Source organism: Phoenix dactylifera, chromosome 3 (assembly GCF_051530095.1).
Source record: "Phoenix dactylifera cultivar Ajwa chromosome 3, Ajwa_hap1_PhDact_Kaust_v1.1, whole genome shotgun sequence".
Lineage (NCBI taxonomy): Eukaryota > Viridiplantae > Streptophyta > Magnoliopsida > Arecales > Arecaceae > Phoenix > Phoenix dactylifera.
In genome coordinates, this window is record NC_143192.1 from 3,000,351 (window position 1) to 3,024,455 (window position 24,105).

The 24,105-nt window shown below is 37.6% G+C and overlaps 1 protein-coding gene across 50 annotated transcripts in view; it reads right to left on the reverse strand.

The window, feature by feature from the left end:
* LOC103723575 (uncharacterized) overlaps positions 1–24,105 on the reverse strand; it is a 112,224-nt gene that overhangs the window by 24,299 nt on the left and 63,820 nt on the right. For 36 of the 50 annotated variants that reach the window (XR_015976034.2, XR_015976033.2, XR_015976032.2 and 33 more), the window contains 9 exons: positions 17,153–17,236; positions 4,463–4,531; positions 4,300–4,376; positions 3,589–3,658; positions 3,325–3,474; positions 2,762–2,827; positions 2,320–2,464; positions 2,101–2,165; positions 1,935–2,000 (listed from right to left, as the gene is read on the reverse strand). Coding sequence is in view for 44 of the 50 variants with exons in the window: in XM_088717468.2 (XP_088573594.2) it covers positions 1,935–2,000; positions 2,101–2,165; positions 2,320–2,464; positions 2,762–2,827; positions 3,325–3,474; positions 3,589–3,658; positions 4,300–4,376; positions 4,463–4,531; positions 17,153–17,236 (792 nt within the window). In the remaining 6 variants the exon portion in view is untranslated. The remainder of the gene's footprint in view (positions 1–1,934; positions 2,001–2,100; positions 2,166–2,319; positions 2,465–2,761; positions 2,828–3,324; positions 3,475–3,588; positions 3,659–4,299; positions 4,377–4,462; positions 4,532–17,152; positions 17,237–24,105) is intronic. The other 14 variants (XM_088717454.2, XM_088717452.2, XM_088717446.2 and 11 more) reach the window with 3 other exon arrangements.

Here is a 24,105-nt window from a genome sequence, read left to right on the forward strand (position 1 = left end):
CATTCTGGCTTCACTAAGCCGACCTCAAGAACACTAGCTTTATTCAGCCTATCTCTACAAAATTCTGGATTTACTTCAGCCTTATTTCAGGCTATTTCTATCTGATCTCTATAGCAATATCTCGGTCTATCTCTATGGCTTTTTATATCAATCGATCTCTATCAATATTTTGGCTTTATCTCAGCTCATTTCTATATGAATTATGGTTTTACATCAACCTATCTTTGTGGCTTCATCTCAAATGGCATTATAGCTTCATTTTCCCATTGCTCTATTTTGGCTTATCTCTAAAAGCATTTTAGTTAATCTGGACCATTTTAGCCAATCTCAAACATTTGAACTAATTTTTGAGAACTCTGGCCTGACTTGGCCGATCTCGACCTTGATGAGTTGAGTCTCCAATCGGCTTTCTAATATGGTAGCTAGTAATTTCAAGTTTCTAGAGTAGAATAATCATATGTACAACAATTCAAACCAGGGTATGCCGAACCGGCCCATACTAGTCGGTACGAACCGGTCCGGCTAGCTACCGGTACGCCGGAGCCGTGGAAACTGGTATAGGCCAGTTCTGTGCCGGAGATGAAGAAGGCGAAGAGAAGGAGAGAGAGGGTGGGGAAGAGAGGGAGGGAGGAGACTTGTGGCCGCCATCGGAGAGCCGCAGAGGGGCGGCGGAGCCTAGCAGGGGACGGGGGAACCCCCGGGGGCGTGGCGGACCTTGGTTCAAACCATTTCTTTATATGAAATTCAATTGATGTATGCATGCCAAAGAACAACTCACAAAATTATAGTATTAAGGTTTATATTAAGAATTAATGATAGTATACACATGTATTTCCATAGTACATAAAATTGTCAACAAAATAGGAATATACCAATAACCTAGCACCAGATAATGTTAACCATAATCTATCTAGAACAAAGCTTGGTCTCATGGCAACCATTATTGACTAGTACCAAAATCTTAACGAAATAAGATGCATGATGACTAGTACCAAAATCTAGGGCTTTTCCTTCTTCTTTCTTTTTTTTTCTTTTTTTTTTCTTCTTCTAAAAATAAATTGAGGGGGATCCTAGCTATAGCAGATGGTTTGGTTGCAAGAATTGAAGCATTCTTGCAAAGAGACATAGGTTTGCAAGTTTCAAGAAGGTTTGGAAAAACTAAAGACTTAGGTTCCAGATATTTAAGGTAAAACTATGTTTTTGCCATCTTTTGTCATACTAGTTATGTCTGTACAAGTTATCTTACATTTGTAAAGTTACCCAAGTTGGACCACAAATAGTTAAAACTTAAAACTATATGAAAAGTAAAATTCCTACTTTGAACAATTTTAATTTCATCATTCTAATTGAATTTCTATCATAGCCTTTTTTTGGCTACATCTAGAGTTCTTAATCGAGTTGATATGATATAGACTATAAGGTAATTTAAAAAAGGGAAGTCAACAACAATATCTATAACTAAGACACAATCACATCGCGATATGTTTCAGATTTTTAAGAATTAAGAATAAGTTATTATAGTCTAACATGATGTCTGCTAGCTTTCATCTTATATACTGGTTCATAAAATTTCATAGCATTTTTGAAAATGAAAGCTGATATTCCTTTTATGCTGCTATAGTTTTTTTTTTCTACGTGTTAGATAATCTATTCTATAAACATTTACAAATTACAATTGTAAACTGTGCTTCATGAGGTCTCCCAAATGTTTTGGTCCGGGGCTTGGAAACCAAAATTTGAACCTTGACCTTAAGAAAATTCTTATTTGAGTTCATCATAAGCATGCATCCATTCAACGATATAAATTTCCTAGGATTTTAGATCAGTTTTATCCTACTCTACCAAAATAATATGTGCTATGGAAAACTTGTTGGTTATAAAATGATAAGGAAGATGTCACGTCACTAATAAGAAAATAATAAAATCCACCATACCTTCAAAGAATCAGAAATTTTGGAACTAAAATCCTTGGCAGCTCTCATTGAGTTCACATAGTCACTCTGAGGGGAACCCAACCAAATCATGTCAGTTTAGAAGCACAAGGTTAGATATGATATAGTAATAACTAATAAGATTTAATTAGAGGTGTTTTTGTCTTACTTGTTTATTAAGGGGAGTATGATATGTACGAAATGATGCCGCTTGAATAATTGCACTCTCGTAACCTATGAAGGACAAACTGTCAAGTTTGACTATAATGAACCTACTAATTCATATCCTAACAACATGAAATTGATTGTTATTTTATGTTCATGATGGATAAATATTCACCATTATATTATTGTATGTTACAATAAGGGCACGGAACATGATACAAACCAGTGAGATCCACACTAGTGGTGTAAGCTCCTTTGCCACCCTTAGCACAATCTGAGGATGGCAATGCATTGAGAAACCATGGGAGCTTTTCCTTGAACAGTACTGTAGAAGGGCGACCATCATGTAATTCTGAATAATGGAAGCACTAAAACCACAAAAGATATAGTTAGTTTTCTCAAATTTTTTGATTATTAATTCATATACCACTAGGAAAAATAAAGCATAAAAAATTATACATAATTTAATTACACATTCTGATCAGTTAATGCACTCAAAAGCCGTAGCTATAAGAAAGAAAACTGCACCCCTTTTAATTGAAGTAAATATATATTAATTACATTTCATATAGGGACACATCCAGTCCAAGCAGGCTAATATTTACACTTTATATGTAATAATTATAGAACAACCAACAACACATAGAACTCTGAAGATATAATACCGTGGTACAATCTTTGCATATTCCACCCATGCCACATGATCCTTCATCAGGCTGACAGCAAGGAGGCTAGTAATGAAACAAATGAAAGTTTCAGTAAACATGCTAAGAGTATTATAGCCTTTATTTAATGCTAGTGAAACTACTTTTTCATAGAATCCAAAATAAAACCAGCAAACCATAACCCATGAAAATTATAATATATTTTCTTTAATAATTATTTTCACATGTTGCAATTAAGAGCTCTTGAGTACAAAATAAGCTTGAGAGGACGAGTTCCAAATAACTAAAGCAGTTCATGGGAAAAATTACGTGGAATTTTTCAGTTTTATAATTCATTGCTTTCTCCAAATCATAAATAGCCATACTTCCTCTTTCATTCATGCAATGAGTTTTCCAAAACAGAAATATCGTTTGCAAAGCAAAGGAAATAATTTCAAAGCTTCTAGCTCAAATAACATATTAATGGGCAAGAGAGGCATTGCTTAAATGTACTTTTAGGATATCAATGGATAGAATTCAAAGTGCAATTTTACATGATTAGGAAAGATGAAAAGCTGCTAGACCTGATCATCAGGGGGGCAATAGCTCCCATTCACAAACTTGCGACAGCAACTAAATGCTTCTGGGGATAGCCATATAAGAAAATCATCAAGCCAAGAAGCAGCAGGCTTAGCAATATAACTTGACTCAGGTATCAATGCTGCTTTTGCAATCTGAAAGAAGAATAATGTATATTTATAAACATGCAGTATGGTAGACAATAACAATTAGGAAAGCCTTCTAAATATTGATTAGAATGTCTGGATAAAGACAATGATGTGGTCTACCTCATTCAAGAGAGAGTTTGAATCACAATGATTGATGGAGCATATCTGGTTTGTTTGTCTTGACTCCAAGCTGGAAGAAAAGACCAAGTTTAGTGGATTATTCTGAATAGTTTGATGGTAGGTCATTATATTGCTAATTTAAGTTATAAGATAGTTTGTAAATTGGATGTTTTTCATGTCCAATTTTAAACTAATGAAGAACATCATGAAAAAGTCTACATGAAAGGCATGCTCAATAAAGTTAAGTGTCAAGCGTATGGTCCATTTCCCTTTTATAGTTATGTATAAAACTCAGTCTTACGTATGACAAGCAGTCAACACTTAGATAGGATTTGACGTGAGGTTAAAAGTTCGCAACAAAACAAACATGAAAATGTCGATTCTCCCTCAAATATTCATGGAAGCCTTCCTACTAGTAGAGAAAGTAGTTGTATAAGTTCTTGAAGTTCTGCTAGGAGCAGCCAACCTGTGTTGGATTCGATCATAAAGTTATTTGGTGGAATTGTGGTTATCTTTTTATTCCTAGCCAGCAAGAGGCAGTAAGAATATGGAAAGAGGGAAGCATTGAGTGAGGTGACCATAAACCAATATAGAGGTGTTGTTATGACAGACTGATGATAAAAAGAATTATGGATATAAATTAAGCATAGCACAGAACAGTAATTTAATTTAAAAAGCAACTGTGTCAAACACAGTAATGCTTGTGAGTACCTGTAATTAAAGTCCTTTACAACAAAATACAATGGTGGTCCCACTCTAAGATACTTTGCAAGATCATCAAAATAATCCTACAGAAGTACCCATGAAAATGATCAGCAAAGGTCTTTCTTAGAGAACAATAAGGTACAAAAATCACTGATCCTTCAAAGCAAACCTGAAGATATGAATCTCTGGGAAGGACAACTTTCTGCTCCAAACCAGGTTGAAGTCTAGTACATAATGCCTGTTAGATTCAAAAGAACAAGTATATAACTAAGATCTTAGGATAAAGAACGTTCCATGCTTCAAATAAAGTGTAAACACATATAGATTCATAAGTATCCAAAAATGGAAATAAAGATCTTTGGTACAAAATTGAATGAATTATAGTATATTGACTCATTCTTTCTTTCTTTTTGGTAGAAAAAACACTGACTCATTCTTTATCATGATTGCTTATTTTTTCCACAAAGTAAATGAAATATTCTGATTATTTTATTTTAGTTAAGGGACAACAGTAAGCAAACATTAAAATTAAAAATATGTAAAACTAAAGGACAAGAAAAAAGAGAAGCGAGAGGGAAAGCTATGAGTTAGTAACGCATATAGGCATATAGCCTACTTTCGGGTGTACCATACAACCCAATTAGGTACCTTTATGGTATGTTACCTCAATATTGTCTTGTCTCAACACCTAGCAAAACTGTTGTCTCTCCTTTAGCAGCATGCAATTGCCATGTGATTTGACCTACTAATAGGGGTGGCAAATTATGACCTGATCCACAACCAAAGATTGCCGAACTAGGCCGTACTGCTCGGTTCAGGCCAAACCGAGCCAATCTGGCCTCAGACTGGGTCGGTTCGCTATAGAAAAATGGTTCTGAAACCTCAATAATATTGGCCAAAATCGGTAATTTTTAGTCGGAACCGGCTAGCTCCAACTAGTTCATCTTGGACTCGGTGCTAAATTATTCGTCTGTTGTGGTTGTGGCTGTAGCCTAGCATTCGGCTTTTAAAGCTGAATGCCACTAAAAGGGAAGGCCGAAGAAGGCCTTCCCGAACTTATGCAGCTAAATTTCTTTTTCGAAAAATAGTTTTTTTTCGAAAAATTCCACAAACAACATCGATTCAAGCTATCAAAAGGAAGAGCCAAGTCTAAATAAGGTGTGCTTCCTTTCTCCTATTTTCTTTCTTCTTTTTTTTTATAGAGACCTTGAAAAAATAGCTCAAAAATTGCAAAATAAGAAAGATCATGCCAAATTTTTTGTTTTGGGCTTGATTTTTTATATATCGTAGATCTATGGATGATGTATATTATGACATAAAATTTTTTAATTTTTAGATTATATATAATTCTTAAAAATTATAAATATATTTATGGTTTAAAAAAGATAAATATTTTTTTAAAAAAAATGTTAAATTAGAAACATATTTAGGAGCATACAAGCTACTCTATATAAAAATTTGGTGTCTATTCATTTAAGTTTTGATGCGATCATGCGCACAATAGCCTAGGCCTAAATTTGAAAAGAATTAAAAAATAAGTAATCTTTTTGCATGCCCGAGAGTCTAAAAAAAATATATACTTGTATAGCATCCATTATTAGGGTCTACATCGATCTGAGATGAAATTAAAATTTTGAAATATTATTATTTAAAAATTATTTTTAAATATAAAAAATAATTTAAAATATATAATTGATACCAAAAATTATGAAAAATTAGTAGTACGTATTACATAATTCAGCAGTAATTTTTGAGGTAGAAATCATATTTTTCTAAATTTATGCTATGCAAATATTATTTTAAACTAGAAATTATTAAAATATATAAATAAATAAATAAATTAAAGTTATGTATTAGATAAATCAGATATATTATCTGGGGTAAAAAAAATTATCATCCTCGTATTAATAATTTGCTAATTTTAAATAACTGATATACTGGCATACTTGATCAACCGGATGAAGGAATGGAGCCATCAAGAAAAAAGAACCCAGAGCGTGATATTGGCTAGGAGCATGGGAGAATGCTCTCGGGCCAATGCTAGTCGTAGTGCAACTGGTGTAACCAAGAGTTCAGAGGAGGGGTAACTAGGTTGAAGCAGCACTTAGCTGGTGATTACGGTGACTTATCTATGTGCCGCAGATGCCTACAGGAGTTTCAGCAGCTGATGAAGAAGAACCTCGCTGATTTTAAAGAAGCGAAGGAGAGGGCTACCAAGAAGAAGACAGAGGTGGAATACCGAGCGGCAAAACCACCTTTTGATCACTCTAGGGAGTCAGAGGAGGTGTCCGCTCCAAATGACGAGGAGAAACAGATCTAGACTACTATGTAGACGAGCCTGGATGATCAGTGGTAGCAGAAGAAGATGGCCAGGCATAGGACTCGATTTGGGCCCTCATTCTACGAGTCGGGCTCTGGTTCTATGGGCAGCGTGCCATATCCAGAGTTCACGAGGACCTCCTCAGTTAGGAAGGGCGTCAGCAGAAGTGGTGGTCGGATTGCATCTATGCTGGAGGCTTTTGGTAGTAAAAAGAAGTCATCTAGAGAGATTTCACCAGGAGCAGCAACCCATGATTTAGATTTGCATGCCTTTTTCAGCAAAGATTCGAAGCAGCAAAGGGTTGACTCAATGCTGAAGAAGGATAAGATATAGGATATGTGGCGAGTAGAGGAACTGTTTGACACAGAAGCGCCTCAACGACCTTGTATATGTTCACTAAAATCTAAGATTGAGGCTAAAGTGCATTCAGGAGGACGTGGAGCTTAAGTATGCAGATCTAATCCATAGTGCTTTCATTGATGATGGCGATGATCCTATGATTGAATGTCTTATGGGCCAGTAGGAGGAGCCGGAGCTTGATGAGCTAAGATCGCCTCCACAACTGGCTAGCCTCGTAGCCCACAAGGCTAGGGCAGACCAAAAACGAAAAACAAAAGGCACCTGCAGCCCCAATAGAGAGTGTCGAGGAGTCCTTGAGCAGCAGTGATTACGATTCTGGTGATCATGGATCTGCTGGCACTAAAGAGAGTGGAGGAGTCCCAATTTATGAGATACAACTGGAGGGTGGTCTTCAATACACCGATGAGTCCCAGTTTACGCATGCTACACATGATCAGGACCATGGTTCACGATCTGGTAGAGTCTGCAAAAATACGATTGCCTATAAGAGATGGGCTCCTCGAGGTCGTTCAGGAGGACATAATGCAACTACAGATGACCTCACATGTGGAGTAGGATCCATAGACGTATCAGGTTCAGAGTTATATACTGGATCCTATTATATCCACTGCAACAGACAGCCTATGACCCATATAGATATAGATATAGATATGGATATGGTACGTTTGAGGCATCTTCCGGCGGCTACTATCCTACGCAGTCTGGAGCATTTTACGGGTTGGATTTTGCTGCCGAAATATTTGGATGGGCCCCTCCAAAGCCGTATTATCAGCCAGAGAACATCTTTCAGAGCTAGAGCTTTAGCGAGAGATCTGAGAGTGCTTATAATCTGGTGCACGTTTTTTATGGAATGAACGTACAAAACTATAGCGCCACTTGGATAGAGAGATGGGTTGACGTGCCTCCTGATTATGCTGATGATCCGGATATCTACGAGAGGCATCGCTACTCAATCCGATTTTAGATATCATTATATATGTTTGTTGGACTTCAAAAGTATGCAATTGATTGTATCTTAATTTGAAGATATTTTATGTTGTTCATTTTATGATTTATATCATTTTAAAGTAATAAAATGCATCATTTAGCTTAAACCGAGATCATGAAAACATAAAAAAAAATCAAAAAAATATCAAGAAAATATCAAAAAATATCAGATTATACTTAAATTCATAGGAAAAGTTCGAAAAGAGAAAGAACTCCCACAAAAAATTTAGGGCATGTTGGTGCGTCAACCGGCACGCCCAACCGGTTCGTACCGGTTTGGTTCGGTCCGAACCGGTATCGAACCGTACCAAGCACCGATCGGTACGACACCCAGTACTTGTTCGACTGCTTTAAGTATGTTCAAGTTTAGTATAATTGGTTGTCATAAACAATCTTTGCCGACTTGCAGTATCCAATAAAAAAGGCAGGAACTCCAACCAAGTTCAACTCAGTTTAGGTGGGGGGCCACTACTATATTGATCTCACACCCCCATTCTCTGATTTGTTCTGTGACAAACCGAGTTACTCAGTTTAGAAGCGTCTTGTACCGTTTAAATCACATGCTCCTCCCCTTATCACTCCCTCTTTTTTGTGAGAAAACAGCACTAGCACCTCCTTTCCAATCGCATCTCTCCCTCTCTCAAGAGATTCAACACCATTGCCCTCTTCTGCTCTCATGAGAACCCTGCAAGATTTTCCTCTCCTCGCTCTTTCCCTTGCAAGGAATGCAGCCATATCATCCCTCTTCTCTCTCTTTCTCCTGTGCACACATTGATCCCAACTTCTTGTAAACTTCTACAACAAAATCTTCATTCTCTCCATATTATTTTAATATCAAAATAATTTCTATGTATATGAATTATCTAATTTTAAGAAGAAAAAGCCTGTATAAAATAATTTCTACAATAACTAAATTCAGTAAAACAAAAATCTATCTTAATATCTGCAAATTAATATTCCAAAAATTACTTTCTGGTTTTCAAATATCTGTGTAGTAGATTATTCCATATTAAATATCTGTAATTCAAAATAAAACTCCCATAAATTACTTTCTGTTTAATAAGACAACAACAAAGTGAATACTGATTAATTTTGGCAAATATATAATTCCAACAATAAATTACAAAATTATGAAAATTCAGTATATTAATTAGGGAAAAAAGTTACAAGAAAAAACTTCTGATTGCTAAATTTCTGCACACACTATATTTAAATATCCTAAATTATACATAATTTTTTGGACAAATTATATTTTAATATTCTAAATTCTGTAAATTAGGTTTCAGGTAATTATTTCCTACTAAATAAATTTTTATTAGTAAAACTTTTGTATATAATAATTCAGCTGTTAACAAGAAAGTTTACATAAAATATCAATCTGAAATTCGAAACATAAGAAGATAACTAGCATTTAATTCTGTAAATATTATGATATACTATTTTGAATATAAATAAATTTACAAAATTTATTTCTAGGTGATATATTATTGAAGTTGCTCAATTCCATGGAGGCTCAGGGATCTTGTTGGACTCGAGCAATCGTAAGGTTTTATCTAAGTCCTAGCATATCCAAGACTTAAAATTTATTTAAATTTTATCACGACCAAATTTTGATAAAAATATAATTCTTGATATTTGATCCTGGAGATATTTTTAAAGATTAGTTGGAGTTGTCTGTTGAGTGTGTGCATTGTAAATGATGATTCACTTTTTTTGGGGCTTTCTATGAATTTGCCTTTGAATAAGTATTTGATATAAAATAAATTATAAATTGACCAATATACAAGTTCTGAATTTAAGAAATTATGTTTTGAACAGAAAACAAATTTGTAACATAAAATATTATTTTTACTTTATTACCAAATGTTGTGAATGTGCACATTTGCTTATAATTTGACATCTAAATGATTTATAAATAGCATTGACGTGTTTCGAATATTTGACTCTCAACCTGACCAGGTTTTGGACCCAGCCGACATGGGTTATACCGTTATAGTATACACAGCAGCGTATAAGTACAACATTCTATGTAGGGTATAAGTACAGAATTCTAACCTACTCTACAAGGTATAAGCGTAGTATTCTAGCCCACTATACAGGATATCAATGTAGCTCTCTGGTCCTATCACCCGGTATAAATATGGTCATAGTCTCAAAGCCTATTGAGTTGAAATATGGTCTTTTAAAATTGTTTCTACGCAAATGCTTGAGCAAACCTGAATATTTATGATTATAAATATCTTACAAAAATATAATAGTTTGCCATGCATGCTTATATTAGCAAGGGAAATTTACTAATCTTTTACTCGAGTAATCTAGTTGAGGTATTCATTACTTACTAGGTAGTCGAGCTCATTATTTAGTCTCTTTATTCTTTATAGATTCAAAGTATTGGTGACTAAAGGGACCCCATTATGGGAGTGTGGCTAGATGCAAGAATAGAATTCTCAACATAATCTAGAATTAGTCTTTGTTTTCATAGTATAATTGTTGGAAGTATTTTATATACTTTCTTTCTTAGATCGCATCCAACATTTGGAGAGCTACTAAAGTTAGATTCCTTCGAACAAAATTTATTATAATTTCTTGTTATTTTTTCAGGCCGGTATGGGCCGGTACCATTTTCCACCGCTGGACCAGCCAGTACGGGCCGGTTTTGCATCGTTTGTGGATGATTTATCGTTGGAGTGATGAAATCTACCATGCCTCTAACCTATTTAATTATTGGGTCGGATCATGTCTCAAATTTTTAACCCATTTAAAACCTACTAACCTATTTAACCCAACCAGCGTAACCATTTTTAAACCAATTTAACCCAATAAAAATTCACTTAGCCTATTTAATCCATTAAACCTGATTCGACTCATTTATAAATGGGTTATGCGGGTTGGATTATATGTTTGATAAAAAGGTTGGGTTCGAATCAGGGTTTTTGACCTACTTAATAAACAAGTCGGGTTCTTGTTGATAAATTTTTGACCGGACCCCTGTCTGACACCATCCAACGCAATCCAACCTAATTGCCACCCCTACCTACCAGCATGGGATCAAATACAAAGGCTGAAAACGTTGTTCTAGGCATTACATACTGAAGTACAAAATTTATAGCATTCATCATACCGTCCCAAACCACAAAGTTTGGAGCAAGGTCGGCAGAACTATCCCGAATCGGATAGTTCCAGCCGATCCGACCCGTACCAGTAGCTCACTGGTACGGTTCCGACAACGGAAACAAGACACGTTGTCTGAGTCGGAGGAGAAGGAAAGAGAGAGCGAGCGGGGGAGGAAGGAAGAGGGAGAGGTCAGGAGGGCCGGCAGGTGAGGCCGCGAAATAGGGGTTCGACTGCGACTTCAAAGAAAATTCAAAATTTTTAAGTGAAGTCGGAAAATCACTTGCTGACTTCACTTAAAAATCTCGAAATTTTACTGGCCGCGGCCTTGCCTGCCGCAGCTTTCGTCGGCCCTCCGCCAACGTCCGCCATGGTTCCTCTCTCCTCCTCCTCTCCCTCTCTCTTTTCCTCTCCCACGGTACCGTGCCCTCACTCGTCGGCATGGGCCCGACATGGCTTGTACGGACTCGTGCCACCACAGAGCCGATATAGTGCCCGGTACTTGTTCCTCCAACCTTGTTTGGAACGTACCGAATCGTACCATCCTGGACCGATCGATTCAAACCCGAACCAAGCAAGCCCGCCCGGTTCTACTTGGTTCATAGTAGTTCGGGCCCTATTCATTTTTAACTAATTGAGAGGGAGACAAAGATGGCCTTTTGTGCCTTCTCCACCTCTCTTGAAATCGTTTGGTTCGCAAGAAAAATTTTCCCACACTGGAATGTTTTTTCTGAAAAGCTAATTTCAGGGTATATGATACCTGGAAAAACGGATTTTGCATGTTTGTTTGACCATGAAAAAGTGGCACATGCCAGAGTGGCTTTTATTTGGTTGAGTATTTACTTTCCTAGGCAAGTTGTGTAAGATACTTGTTATGCCCTTAATAAAGGAAAAAACCTTACACCATTCTATCCAAAAGCTTAAGAGTACTTCTAAAAAAAATCCTCCAATTTCCATTGGATGGGAATTGGGCTTCTCATGTCCCACGTGGGTTTGTCTTTCCCATAAAATGTGGGAATATTATCCCCATGGAAAAGCTACTTTCCCATTTCTCCTTTGAAAACTCCAACCAAACATGAGGCATTTCTTCATTTTCCCATTAACCACACTCCCCCCTCTTCCCACAAACCAAACGAGTCTTTTATATTTTTCAACACAAAAAAACATGAGAAAAGTATTCATATTCATGGATTTCAGCTCGAATCCAACTAAAATCAGGTAAAGTGCCCCCTACCCATTCCTATCCTCCCTTTTTTTTATGTCGAAAATTAGCCGAAAGTGGAGAAAATGAGAGATCATGCCAAAACATTGGATTTTGGTATGATTTTTTCAAGATATACCGTAGATCTACTGATGATCTATGCAATGCAGCCAAAATCATAATTGTTCATTAACTACATAAATTTTAGACAAAAATATATTTTTTGGATTAAGAATAATAAAAATAAAATAATGATTTTTTTTTCCAAATAGAGGAACTACCTCATGCAAAAGTGCTTGGAGGACCTAGTATATGCTCATTATAATCTAAGGCTCAGATTAAAGTACATTAAAGAGGAAGTGGAGTTGTAGTATAATGCCCTCTTTACATATGATGAGGAAGATTCAGTGATTAGGTGGCTTGAGGCTAGTAATAGCAGCCAAAGCTTGATGAGCCTGTATCACCTTCTCAACTAGCCAATTTCATAGCAAGGGAATCTAGAGAGCATGCAAAACAATAGGCAGAACGACATATGCCATACTCACATCCAGCCAAGCAACAATAGAGTTCAGGAAGGGTCAATCATCATTGCAGTGCACCATGTCTGGGATATTCTCCCAGTACTTTAATAGAGAATGTTAAGAAGAGACCATCATTGTACCTAATCTAGTTAGGCAAATAGAGCCACTCAAGGCGGTGGACCCAGTCAGGTAAGTGGTGGCCACTCAGGCAGAGGCATCCAAGGAAAAAGGCAGCTCCTCAGATCAGTAAGAAATACAAAGGAAAATGATCTGTTATTTCACTGTAATGACTGGATGAGGAGTCTTCTTACTATGATTCCCAGATCAACGAACCCATAAATCAAGGATCGCCAAACCGGTTCGGCCTGGTTCATGCATCTGAAAGCCCAAAAAAATTTGGAACTGGTATGGACCGGTTCGGGCCATTACAGTTCGGCCGGTACCGTCCGACAATGTTTTTAACATTGCTGGTACAGGCCGGTTCAACATTCCTTGTTTTAAATGATCGATTGCCCAGATTATCTTGTGACACCAGTGATGATGACGATAGTTCTAGTAAGAAAAGGAAAGGATCGAAAACTGCAATTCCATTGGAGAGAGTGGATGAGGAGTCTATTCGCCCTTATACGAAAACTAGTTAGCCCTCAAAATGATTGGTTGCCAGATCTTTTTGCGATACCGGCGAGGATTAAAATGATAGTTCAAGCGAACGATGCATCTGGTAGCCAGAGAGGTAGCGGTGGAACTGGCATGGTTGTATATGACTTATAGTCCCAAGATCTCCGATTCACCAGCTAGTCCGAATTTAGTCATGCCACGTACGATAGGGACCATGATGCACAACCTGATTGAGCATTTGAGGATACCATTGCATCTAGAAGATGGGCCCCCCGATGTCACTTGGGACATAACACCATTGCTACAGTTGACTTGGCACGTGGAGTAGGGTCTCTAAACATGTCTGGATCTGACTTGTACATCGGATCCTAATCCACACAGTCAGTTTATGACCTGCATGGATAAACTTCATTTGAGGCATTGTATTCGAGTGGTACTAAACCCCATTGCCTTAGGCACCTGATGGATCAGATTTTGCTATCATGATCTTCGGATGGCCAGTCCAGTATCAGACAGAGATCAGTATCAGAGTGGCCATCCAGCAAGTATAGATTACGGGATGTAGGAAAATGAGGTAGATTATTAACTTGGTGTAATATTCCAGGCCCGAATTATGATAACAACTCCGACATCTACAAGAGATAGACACTCCACAAATTTTAGATATCGATATGCAAATTCTACTTTAAGTACATTAAATGGATTCCACTTGTTATATTGTACATACAGTCAATTATAAGTACTTTAATTATACTTCAAATCCATTTGATGACAAAAAAGATATGAAAGATATCAAAACAACATCAAAATCCTAAATTAAACAACCATAATGACGAAAATAATAACTCAAAACAAAAATAGATTGAAAAATAAAAAAATAATGAAAATAGCGTAAAGTCAGATGATCAACACCTTACACCGTACCATATGTTGGTATGGCATCGAATTGTTACCATACCGGTCACCAACTAGTACGCCATCTAGTACCAGTACAACGAACTTTGGTTTGGAGTTTTGTATTGTCTAACTGGTACAAAGCTGCTTCTACTCAAATAAAATGTCCTACTTCTTGCAATCTTTGAATTCTCATGTGGTCCATTTTAGTGGATGGATTCGCTCCCTCACCACTCCACCCTCACCCTCCCCTCTCCTAGGGATGGCAGCCATGCAGGTTTATTTGGATATGCGACCCATCCCAAAACCCTAATAGGACCCATTTAGCAAAACGCTATAGGGTTTGGGAGTTAAAGTTAAAATCCGTTAGAGTTTGGGACAGGTTTGGGACTTGACCCTCGGATACTCACTACCCAAACCCGATGATATATAATATATATATTAAAAAATTTTATAAAAGTATATATATTGTGAGGAGACTTGAACCCCAAACCTCAAGGATATCTAACCTCTACCTTTATCAAAAAGCTCCAAAACCCTTTTATATTTAGATTGTTTGCCTAATTATTGTAGCCATTTTTACTTGATATTCTTCCCCAACCTTTTTAATTTTTTATAATTCCCAGTCGGGTTCCCCACCCGAATAATCCGACCCAAATAACCCAATCTGGATAATGATTAATTGGGAGCTTCGGGTGCCCAACGGATTTAGCCTTTTTTGATGGGATGGGTTTGGAAATTTAGGGTAAATTTTTAATCGAGTTGGGGCAGTTTTGGGTAGTAGGATTTTCAATGGGTTCGGATATGGATAGGCAAATGTTTCTTGTACCCTACCCATTTCCATTCCCATTCCCTCCAAAGAATTTTTGTGAGGGACTAAGTTAGAATGCTCTTTTCACTTCTTCGTATTTTCACCTAGTGTAACAACGTACCACTATTCTATTGTGAAAGAATCACTAGTTGCATAAGCATTGCCAGGTTAGTGTATGACATAGTCTATTGATGTTTCTAACTAAACATGACAAAGGTATGACAAATGTTAATATGTCAAGTAGATGGCACCACCAAACAACTATAAATATAGTCAAACCTTACTAATGTTGTCTTCGTCATAGTGAAATGTGGACTTATTTTTATCAATCCCTGATATTTCTTTAGAGATTTGTAATAACCTAGGACCTCGCCTAAAAAGACTAGCCCAAAAGGTATTATTTGGGTTCTATGGCTGTAAATAAGTACCCAAGATCTATAACTGCATAGTCAATATGGAAGTAAACACACCCGGCACGAGTCCTCACATACTCCCTCCTTTAAGTCCTAGCATCCTCAATTCCTCATCGAGCTAAGGGTCCAGGTCCATTCAAATCCAATCATAAATACCATGATTAGCAGTCGGAAGGTCCATGTTGCAATGTCTCCTAGTCCATATGAACAATGGTTTTGGTCCACTCTGATACCCATTTGTTACAACCTAGGATCTAATCCAAAAAAGCTAGTCGGAAGGTATTATTTAGATTTCTTGGCTCTATGTAAGTACCTAATGTGGGACTATATAGCTAATGTGGGACTCACCACATGTCCGAATAGGTCCTCACATACTATAGTGCATCTTGAAATATAAAAGCTAAAATGAACATATCTTATCTAAAGATCAGGTCATAGAAATCAAATGGCTGATTGTTGAGCTTTTAATGTTTCTTCAGCTTAAGTAGTATTCAACATACTGAGAGAAGTAGCATCTACCCTCTCCTATTATTACAAGTAATCAAGTCGTGCATTGTCACTTAATCTAGACTTAGAGGTAACCATATGTTTCTAAACCAACATGTCATCAATTCGAAGGAGCAATAACTGCAAAACCCATCAAGCCATAGCATTCAATCAAAAATGCCGCCACATACCCACTGCCACTAGGATACAATACCGACCGATCTACTTCCTAGAGAAACATAGTTATCACATAGATGTGTTGTTCTATCTTTAGCTTCAATGTGTTTTTGAAAACTTGGTTCTAAAGTTGACCTTATTGCCTTGGCTCAATATATATTGCTTTTTTCCCAGACTATACTACTCTATGAGAATACACAAAGTTTTTTTAGCACATTACCAAAACAATTTGAGCTTTTTAACAATGAACAAGGAAAATTCAGGAAAATGAATAGAATCCATTAATATCAGAAGATGTAGATGATGTTTATTCTATAACACACCAAAAGAAAGCAAGGAAAAAAAAGGAAAGAAAGAAAAAGGTACTGTGAAATGGATAATCAACATGGAGAATTAGGTAATAGTGGAAAATCTAAAACAGAAATGTTCCTTACAAGTATTAATAAATGAAGCAATGAACTATGTAAAACTGATTTGAGATGTGCTCCATATAATAATGACGATAAGAAAATTAACACATACAGATTTTAACATGATTGCAAGCTAACATGCACTGGGATGACAAAAAAGGTTATATGCAAAATGCAATATTTGTCAAATGTTTTAACATCAGGAGTATAGCAGACGGTTGTAGCAGAAGTTGCACCTTCTTAATTTGACTATATTAAACTCAAAGAAATGGAAGTCCACATGCAATGCAGCTTTTCAGAAGCAAGTAAGCTGAACCAACAGAGCCATTAAAAATTGATGTTTCAAAGAAAAATAAAATCGTAAACTAAGGAATTAATCTTTCAAGAAAGACAGAGAATTTATATTTCATGATGTGGGTCTGTAATAGTCACCAAAATTCAAGCAGCATTTAGGCTAACTGATAGTGCAAGTATAACAAAAAGACTAAGAGTTAAAGATTATCAGCAGTAAAATGATCACATATAGGAATAAGGTAGAGAAGTAACTCACAATGCTCGTCAAAGCAAAACCAACAAATAGAGCAATTACTATGATTTTAGCTCCAAGAAGGCCAAGAATAGGTGCATGGACATCCTACAATAATATCCAAAACTTTTGTAAAATATAAAACAATCCATAGAAACCAACTTAAAACTATTTAAGCACTCGACAAAGCATCTTTAAAATCAAAATTCTTGTATGTTAAAATTACTAGATAATAAACAATATTCTAATGCTACCAATATAGTAACATCTACCAAGATTCGCCGTACCGATACTGGACCCCATATCAGTGCCACACTATCATAGTGTCAGTACGGTACGGTATGCGGTATGCCTGGCATACCGAGTGTCGGTACGCCACCAATACCAGTACAGTACGGTACGGTACGCCCATTATCGTTCGGTACAGTACGGTACAACATACCCTGTATAGTACCAAACAAACACTTTCATCAAGTAATAGTGTTGTTCTTCACTTCAACGTGATTCATTATTCACAAGTGTAGAGCATAAACAAAAATAAAATGAGAATCTTGATTTCCCAAGGTTCCAATCCAGGTTCCAGACCTAGTGTCAATTAGGGATCAGGTCCATATAGTACTAGGATGATAGACTGGAATCCCAGTAATTCACTAAAATGCACATTTTTTCTGATATTTTCTCGTTTATTGTTTTAATAGTTGTTTAGAATCTTTTTAGGGTTTGTATAGGTCTTCAATAATTTAATGTCTTTTTCCTAAAATTATTTTTTATTGTAAAAATTATGTCATTCTAAAAATAGCATTATTACATAAAAAAATAAAATATGCAGCTAAAAACAACAAAAATGATGGTAGGATACGTTAATACCCACCTATAACATATTAAAGTTTAAGACTCATGGAAGAAAAATGTCATGTCTTTCTCCCTTTTTGTGAGAAGCCAAATAGACTGATTTCATTGTTCCCCTTGCTGTTTTGATTTTGGAAGAAAATGTTAAAAAGATAAAAATAAGGGGGGAGAGTGGTTTACCAAGTTTTAATTTAATAAGGCTTCAAGCAAGCTAGATCTAAACAATAGGGTCTGGATTTGAGATCTCTCCTCTTCTTCCTCTACCTTCTCTATTTCCGCTCCATGCATGTGAAGCAAATAGGGAAAAAAAGGGGTGTCGGGTTACCCCCGCACGTGTTGCAACGATTGCAGCGGAAAGACACGCATGGGGTCATTCATCTCATGAACATCCTAGGAAACGTAGATTTCAAAAAAAATTCTGAGTTCTCTAACTCAGAAAATTATGAAATCTTAAGGAAAAATTAAAATTACTAACTTGATTAATTTCAGATCTACTATTAGGAATTGTAAAGATTCTATCTTTACCTTTGAGCAGATAGATCTTCACCACTATCTGATGATCGTTGTATTTGGTTCGCTTGAAGCCGCACAAGCGTCCGGCCTCCACAGGTATCCACACGAGGTAGATCGCTTCAAGAACCTTGATCTCACCGGGGTGCTAGCTCCCTTGCAGAGATCTTCTCTTGATGGCTAATTTTCTCTCTCTTTCAATCAACTCCTTGATTGCTTTGAGAGGAAGGAGGAAGAAGAAGGACGAGGAGGAAGAAGAAGGACGAAGAGGAAGAAGAGCCTGTGCCTCTTTTTCTTCTTTTCTTTGCACATGCATGGAAGAGGAGGAGGAAGAGGGTGGGCGGCTGAATCAAGGCACTTCCAATGCTTCTAAGCCCTCATGCCACCCCTCCTTTTATAGGCATCTCATGCCTATCTAAACAAAAAATAATTTCAATGAGAAATCACTTCTTGATTCATCCCTCCAAATTCTACCACACCCCTTACTTAATTCTTGCACACCCCTTACTTAATTCTTCCACATCCTTTATTTAAAAGGGATTGGAGAGAATCAAGGGCTCTCCTTGCTCCGTGTGGCAAGCTAAGAGGAGAAAAAGGAGAAAGAGGAGGGGCACCTTGTGGTGTGTGGAATCAAACAAGGAAAGAAGGGGCGAACGCCCCTCCTTTCTTTGGTGCGGATGAAAGAGGAGGGGCGCATGCCTCTCCCTTATTTCCCCTTTCACATGCATGAAGGAACCCTTCCTTCCATGCTATGATTTCCTAATCTAATTAGAAAACATGTGATCCCCCTTGTTTGATTTAATCCTAATGCAATTAGGACCCAATGTGTCCTCCAATTTGATTCATGTGAATCCTAATCCAATTAGGATCCAAATTGGACTTTATGAATTAAGTTCCTTATCTAATAAGGAGTTCTAATTAATTATGCCCAATTGAATCAATCAAAATTGTAATCTAATTGAAAATCCTTCTTCTTTAACTCTCTTAGTGGGTTAAACCAATTATCAATCAAATTGACAATCAAGATCTATTGCGATTCTAAATTGCAATCCAACCATTGGAATAATCAAAACCTCTAATATGTATGACCCCATAGGTTCTATTCTGTCTAGTAGTGAGATATATTGTGATCTCCATTACAATATCATTGAAACTTCTTTCAATAGGTTGAAACAATTTCAACTTTCAACTCTTCTCTTTAGAGTTCACTGATCATCAAGTGAATGCCTTTGAATCCCACAATCCACTAGTGACATCTAGCAGCATATAGGGGCAACCCAGCAGAACGGAATGGATGAATCTCTAGATGTAGTTAGCGTATGATACATTACCTCTATCGTGGATCCCGATAAGATGGAGGTTATGGATAACTCGTCAAACCCCATCGTCTGTTATATATCAAATTTATTTGACTCAAGTTCGAGATTGGAAAACTCTTTTTCCAAAACTGCCCTAGCCAAGGTCTTTCAAACTTAGTCTCATAAATCAGATAGGATCACTCCTAATTTATCAACGTCAATAGATCCCATCTAGATGCAACCCTAATTCGACAGTGAGCCTACTGCAGCCAATTTGCACCGCAAGGACCCTTAGGGTCCATGTTTATATGCTTGTCAAATTACAGCAACATTACTGTGATTAGTTGAGGCATCACAGATCTAAGTACTAGTCATACAATTGTAGCATCAAGTAAGTCACTGACGAATGAATAGATATCCAAATGACTTCTTGTTTTGATCACGCTCAGTTTTCTTATTCTCTAACAAGCACTTGCACAATCACTCCAGTATCCCCACATTGTGGACTTAAGACTCGTCCATCAAGAAAAGTGATCTGTGCACTAATCTCATCGGATCGTCCTTCGTGATGATCCATCGATTAGGAGCAATTCAGGAACTAATTACCTAATGACGCATGTCTTAAATTCTCAACTCTTGAGAATATGTGTTATCATCTTATTAATTTCTAGGACGATTCATGGACACATATAATAATATGAATGAACAAAATGTCTAATTTTATTAATCAATAAAAAGGTCAAGTACAAATTTTATGTCCTAGAACAATTACAATGCGTCTGCCAAATTGACTTCTAGGGCATACTTCTAACAAGGGGCTCAATCATCAACCTGGCTCATAATGGTTTAGAGTCTTTAGACTTTAGACATACTATTACAAATACCAACCGAGCTGATTCAGGTTTTCAAGTGCTAGGTTCCCAAATCTGTCCAAAGACATCACAACTCAGCGTTTCCCATCTAGATGGTCAGGATGGAGACAGCGTATATCAGGTTTTGAAACCATGCCTTTTCCCATGCATTTAAATTCAGTTTTATATGACAAACTAAAATAAGCGTATATTTCAGTCCTCATTGTAAAGTTTATCCCAAGGTGCACTGAATCACTAAGGTCTCTTGAAGCTATGGACAAGGTGCAAAGCAAGATGTGCGCTCTCATAAAGCACAGAAAATATATCAAACGAATGAATTTATGATGTTCAAGATATATGATAATTAAAATGATACAAAATAAACATGCACAGACACACACAGTACACAGAAATGCAGCATATGGTTGTCACAATAGAAAGCATGCATATAGAAAAAGACATACAACCATCCAATGTCAGAAATATGAGAAAATGCAGGAATATATAAGATAAACATAGAGACAGAGAAAGAGCGAGAAAAGGAGGAAGGTGTAGGTCACATACACACCCAAAGTCCCCCCCCCCCCCCCCACACTCTAAAAGTATGCCATGAAAGGTGCCACAGAGCTGTGTCCCACTAGTCCTCCACAAAACGGAAATGGATTCTATTAGGAAGGGCCCAAATGATACCAATACACATGAGAATTATCGACAATGTTTGGATCTAACATCAAATACACATGCATGAATCATACAGGCATATGGGCTGAGGATTTAAACCGCAACAGCTAGTGAATGTCCAACGAATGGGTATAATCTTTAGCATATGAAAACTCTAAATATAATTCAATGAAAGTATATAAGTTGGAAGCGCTTGTTCTGTGGCTGGGTTTCCTTAGTGTACGAGAAACTTATTAAACATCTATTATAATGAGGTTGTTCTGTAGCTGGGTTTCCTTAATGCACAAGGAAACTATTTAATATCTATTACTATGAGGACCCGTGCGGGCGTGAGTTTAGTCCCACATCGGTTATTTGCTGGGTAGATCTTGGGTACTTATACAGGATCAAGGAACCCAAATAATACCTTCCGGCTAGCCATTTTGGGTGAGATCCTGGGTTGTTACAAATGGTATCAGAGCGGACCAGGCCCATAACCTATGTGGACTAGGGAACACTGCAGCACGGATCCATTGGGACTGACCGCGAGCCAATCGTGATGTTTGTGATTAGATTTGAATAGATATGAACCCTTAGCCTGACGAGGATGCCAGGGCTTGAACGAGGGGAGTATGTGAGGATCCGTGCAGGCGTGTGTTTAGTCCCACATCGTTCATTCGCTGGGTAGATCTTGGGTACTTATACAGGATCAAGGAACCCAAATAATACCTTCCGGCTAGCCATTTTGGGTGAGATCCTGGGTTGTTACAATTACAATGAGTGAGTTCTGCTGCTGGGTTTTCTTATTGAAGGAAACTTATTTAATATCTATTACGATGAGGGCTCCAGATGAGTCTTGAATATAATAACACGTACACACATATACACATAAAGACATACAGACATACCAAGGTACGTGGAACCGACTGAACCGATGTACCGGTGGGGATCGGTATCGGTTTGGTACTGGTTGGAACCGGTATGGGACCAGTACCGGTTTCAACTGGTCCGAACCAGCCTACCGCAAAAAAAAAGAAATCCGTGACGCGCTCACATGGACGCGCGTGCGTCCGCATTTTAGCCATAGTGGCATTAAATGCCCACGCGAGGCTGTGTGGGCTCGTGCTCGCACGCGGTGCTGCATGGGCTCGCTGCCCCGCGCGGGGAACCGCACGTGGGCACGAGCGATTCCCTGTTTGCGCCCGCGTGGACGCCCTGTTCTTTTCTTTTCTTTTCTTGTCCCTTCCCTTCTTTTTCCTCCTTCCCGAACTCTCTTCCTCTCCTTTCTTCTCCTCTCTCCTCCTCTCTTCTCCTCTCTTTCCCCCTTCTCCCGCGAGCAAAGAAGGGGCCGGAACCGCGAGCAGGATGGATGATCCTCGTCGGCCCGAGGCTCGCTGCGACAGGTAGGTTTCTTCTCTTCTTCCTTTTCTTCCTTTTCTTCTTCCTCAGTGCTGGTATTTGGCTTGTACCAGTTCGAACCGCACCGGTTCGCACCAGTATGGGCAAGGAGCCGTTTGGTTTCGACTCCAAAAGAGTTGGAACCGAATTCTATGGCTGTATTGTACCGATGCTGGTTGATACCTGTATGGTACAAGCTGAACCGGTCGGTTTCGACCTGTTCAGCAGATCCTGGTACATATAAATATATTTATAAACTAGAGATCATTGTTCCATCATGTAGTGCTATTAGGTGTACTTTGGCATCTCTGTAGGTAACTAGAGAAATCGAAAGCAAGTGACATCATCTAGGATAAGCATGTCTATAGTCCATACTCCATAGTAAGGACTTCTTTAGTATAGTACATAGTTATTAATATCTCTAGAACTATTTTCTTTTTAGTTTTATATATTTTAGCTAGCAATCAATTTTTTTATCATTGATATTAATTCCATAATTCAAATAATGGTAGAGAAATTTAAAAGATTACTTTTCGATAATGAATTTCCCATTTGAAAAAGAATTCTACTTAAGATAACTTCAGCAAAATTTGTTTCTAGGAAAATAAAATTTATTTTTACCATGGTTTGCTATACCATCCTGAACCGCCAGGCCTGGGGCATGCTGAACCGAACTCTCCCATAAATTGAAAAATGCTCCGAATTGGTGCAAACCACTCGGAACCGAGCCATTCAGAGTGAAACCAATGTGAACAGCCCAGTTTGCAGCAGTTCGGTCTAGGTTTATCCCCCATTCCCCCTTTAATAATCATTTTATGTTTTGTATCACTTTAAAACAACAAGATGCATCATTTAGGTTAAACCGAGATCATAGAAACATCAAAGAAGATCAAAAAAATATCAAATTAGACTTAATATTATTGAAAAAGATTGATTACCAATTAATTAAACTTGAAAAACTCAAAAATAAAACATGGGCATGCCGGTTATATACCGAACCAATACCGTACCAACCCGCCTGCCGACTGGTATGGATCCTGGTACCGGTTCGGCAAACATTGCTTTATATCATGAATGTCATAGCAACTTAGCTGCTTGTGATCATTTAGCTTCTTCACAATGCAGCCAATTCATCAGTATATATGCTGGTCCTCATATTAGCTAATGGATTTGTAGGCAAAGATACCCATACCCAGGGTCGACGGAACCATCCCGAACTAGGCAGTTTCGATCGTACCAAGCCATCCTAGCGGCGGACCGGAATGGTTCCAGCAATGTTTTCGTTTCTGTTGCCAGAACTGTTCCGAACCGGATAGTTTCGGTCGTACTGAGCTGTCCTGGCGACGGACCAAGATGGTTCCGGCAATAGAAATGAAACCCATTGTCAGAGGGAGAGAAGGAGAAGGAAAGA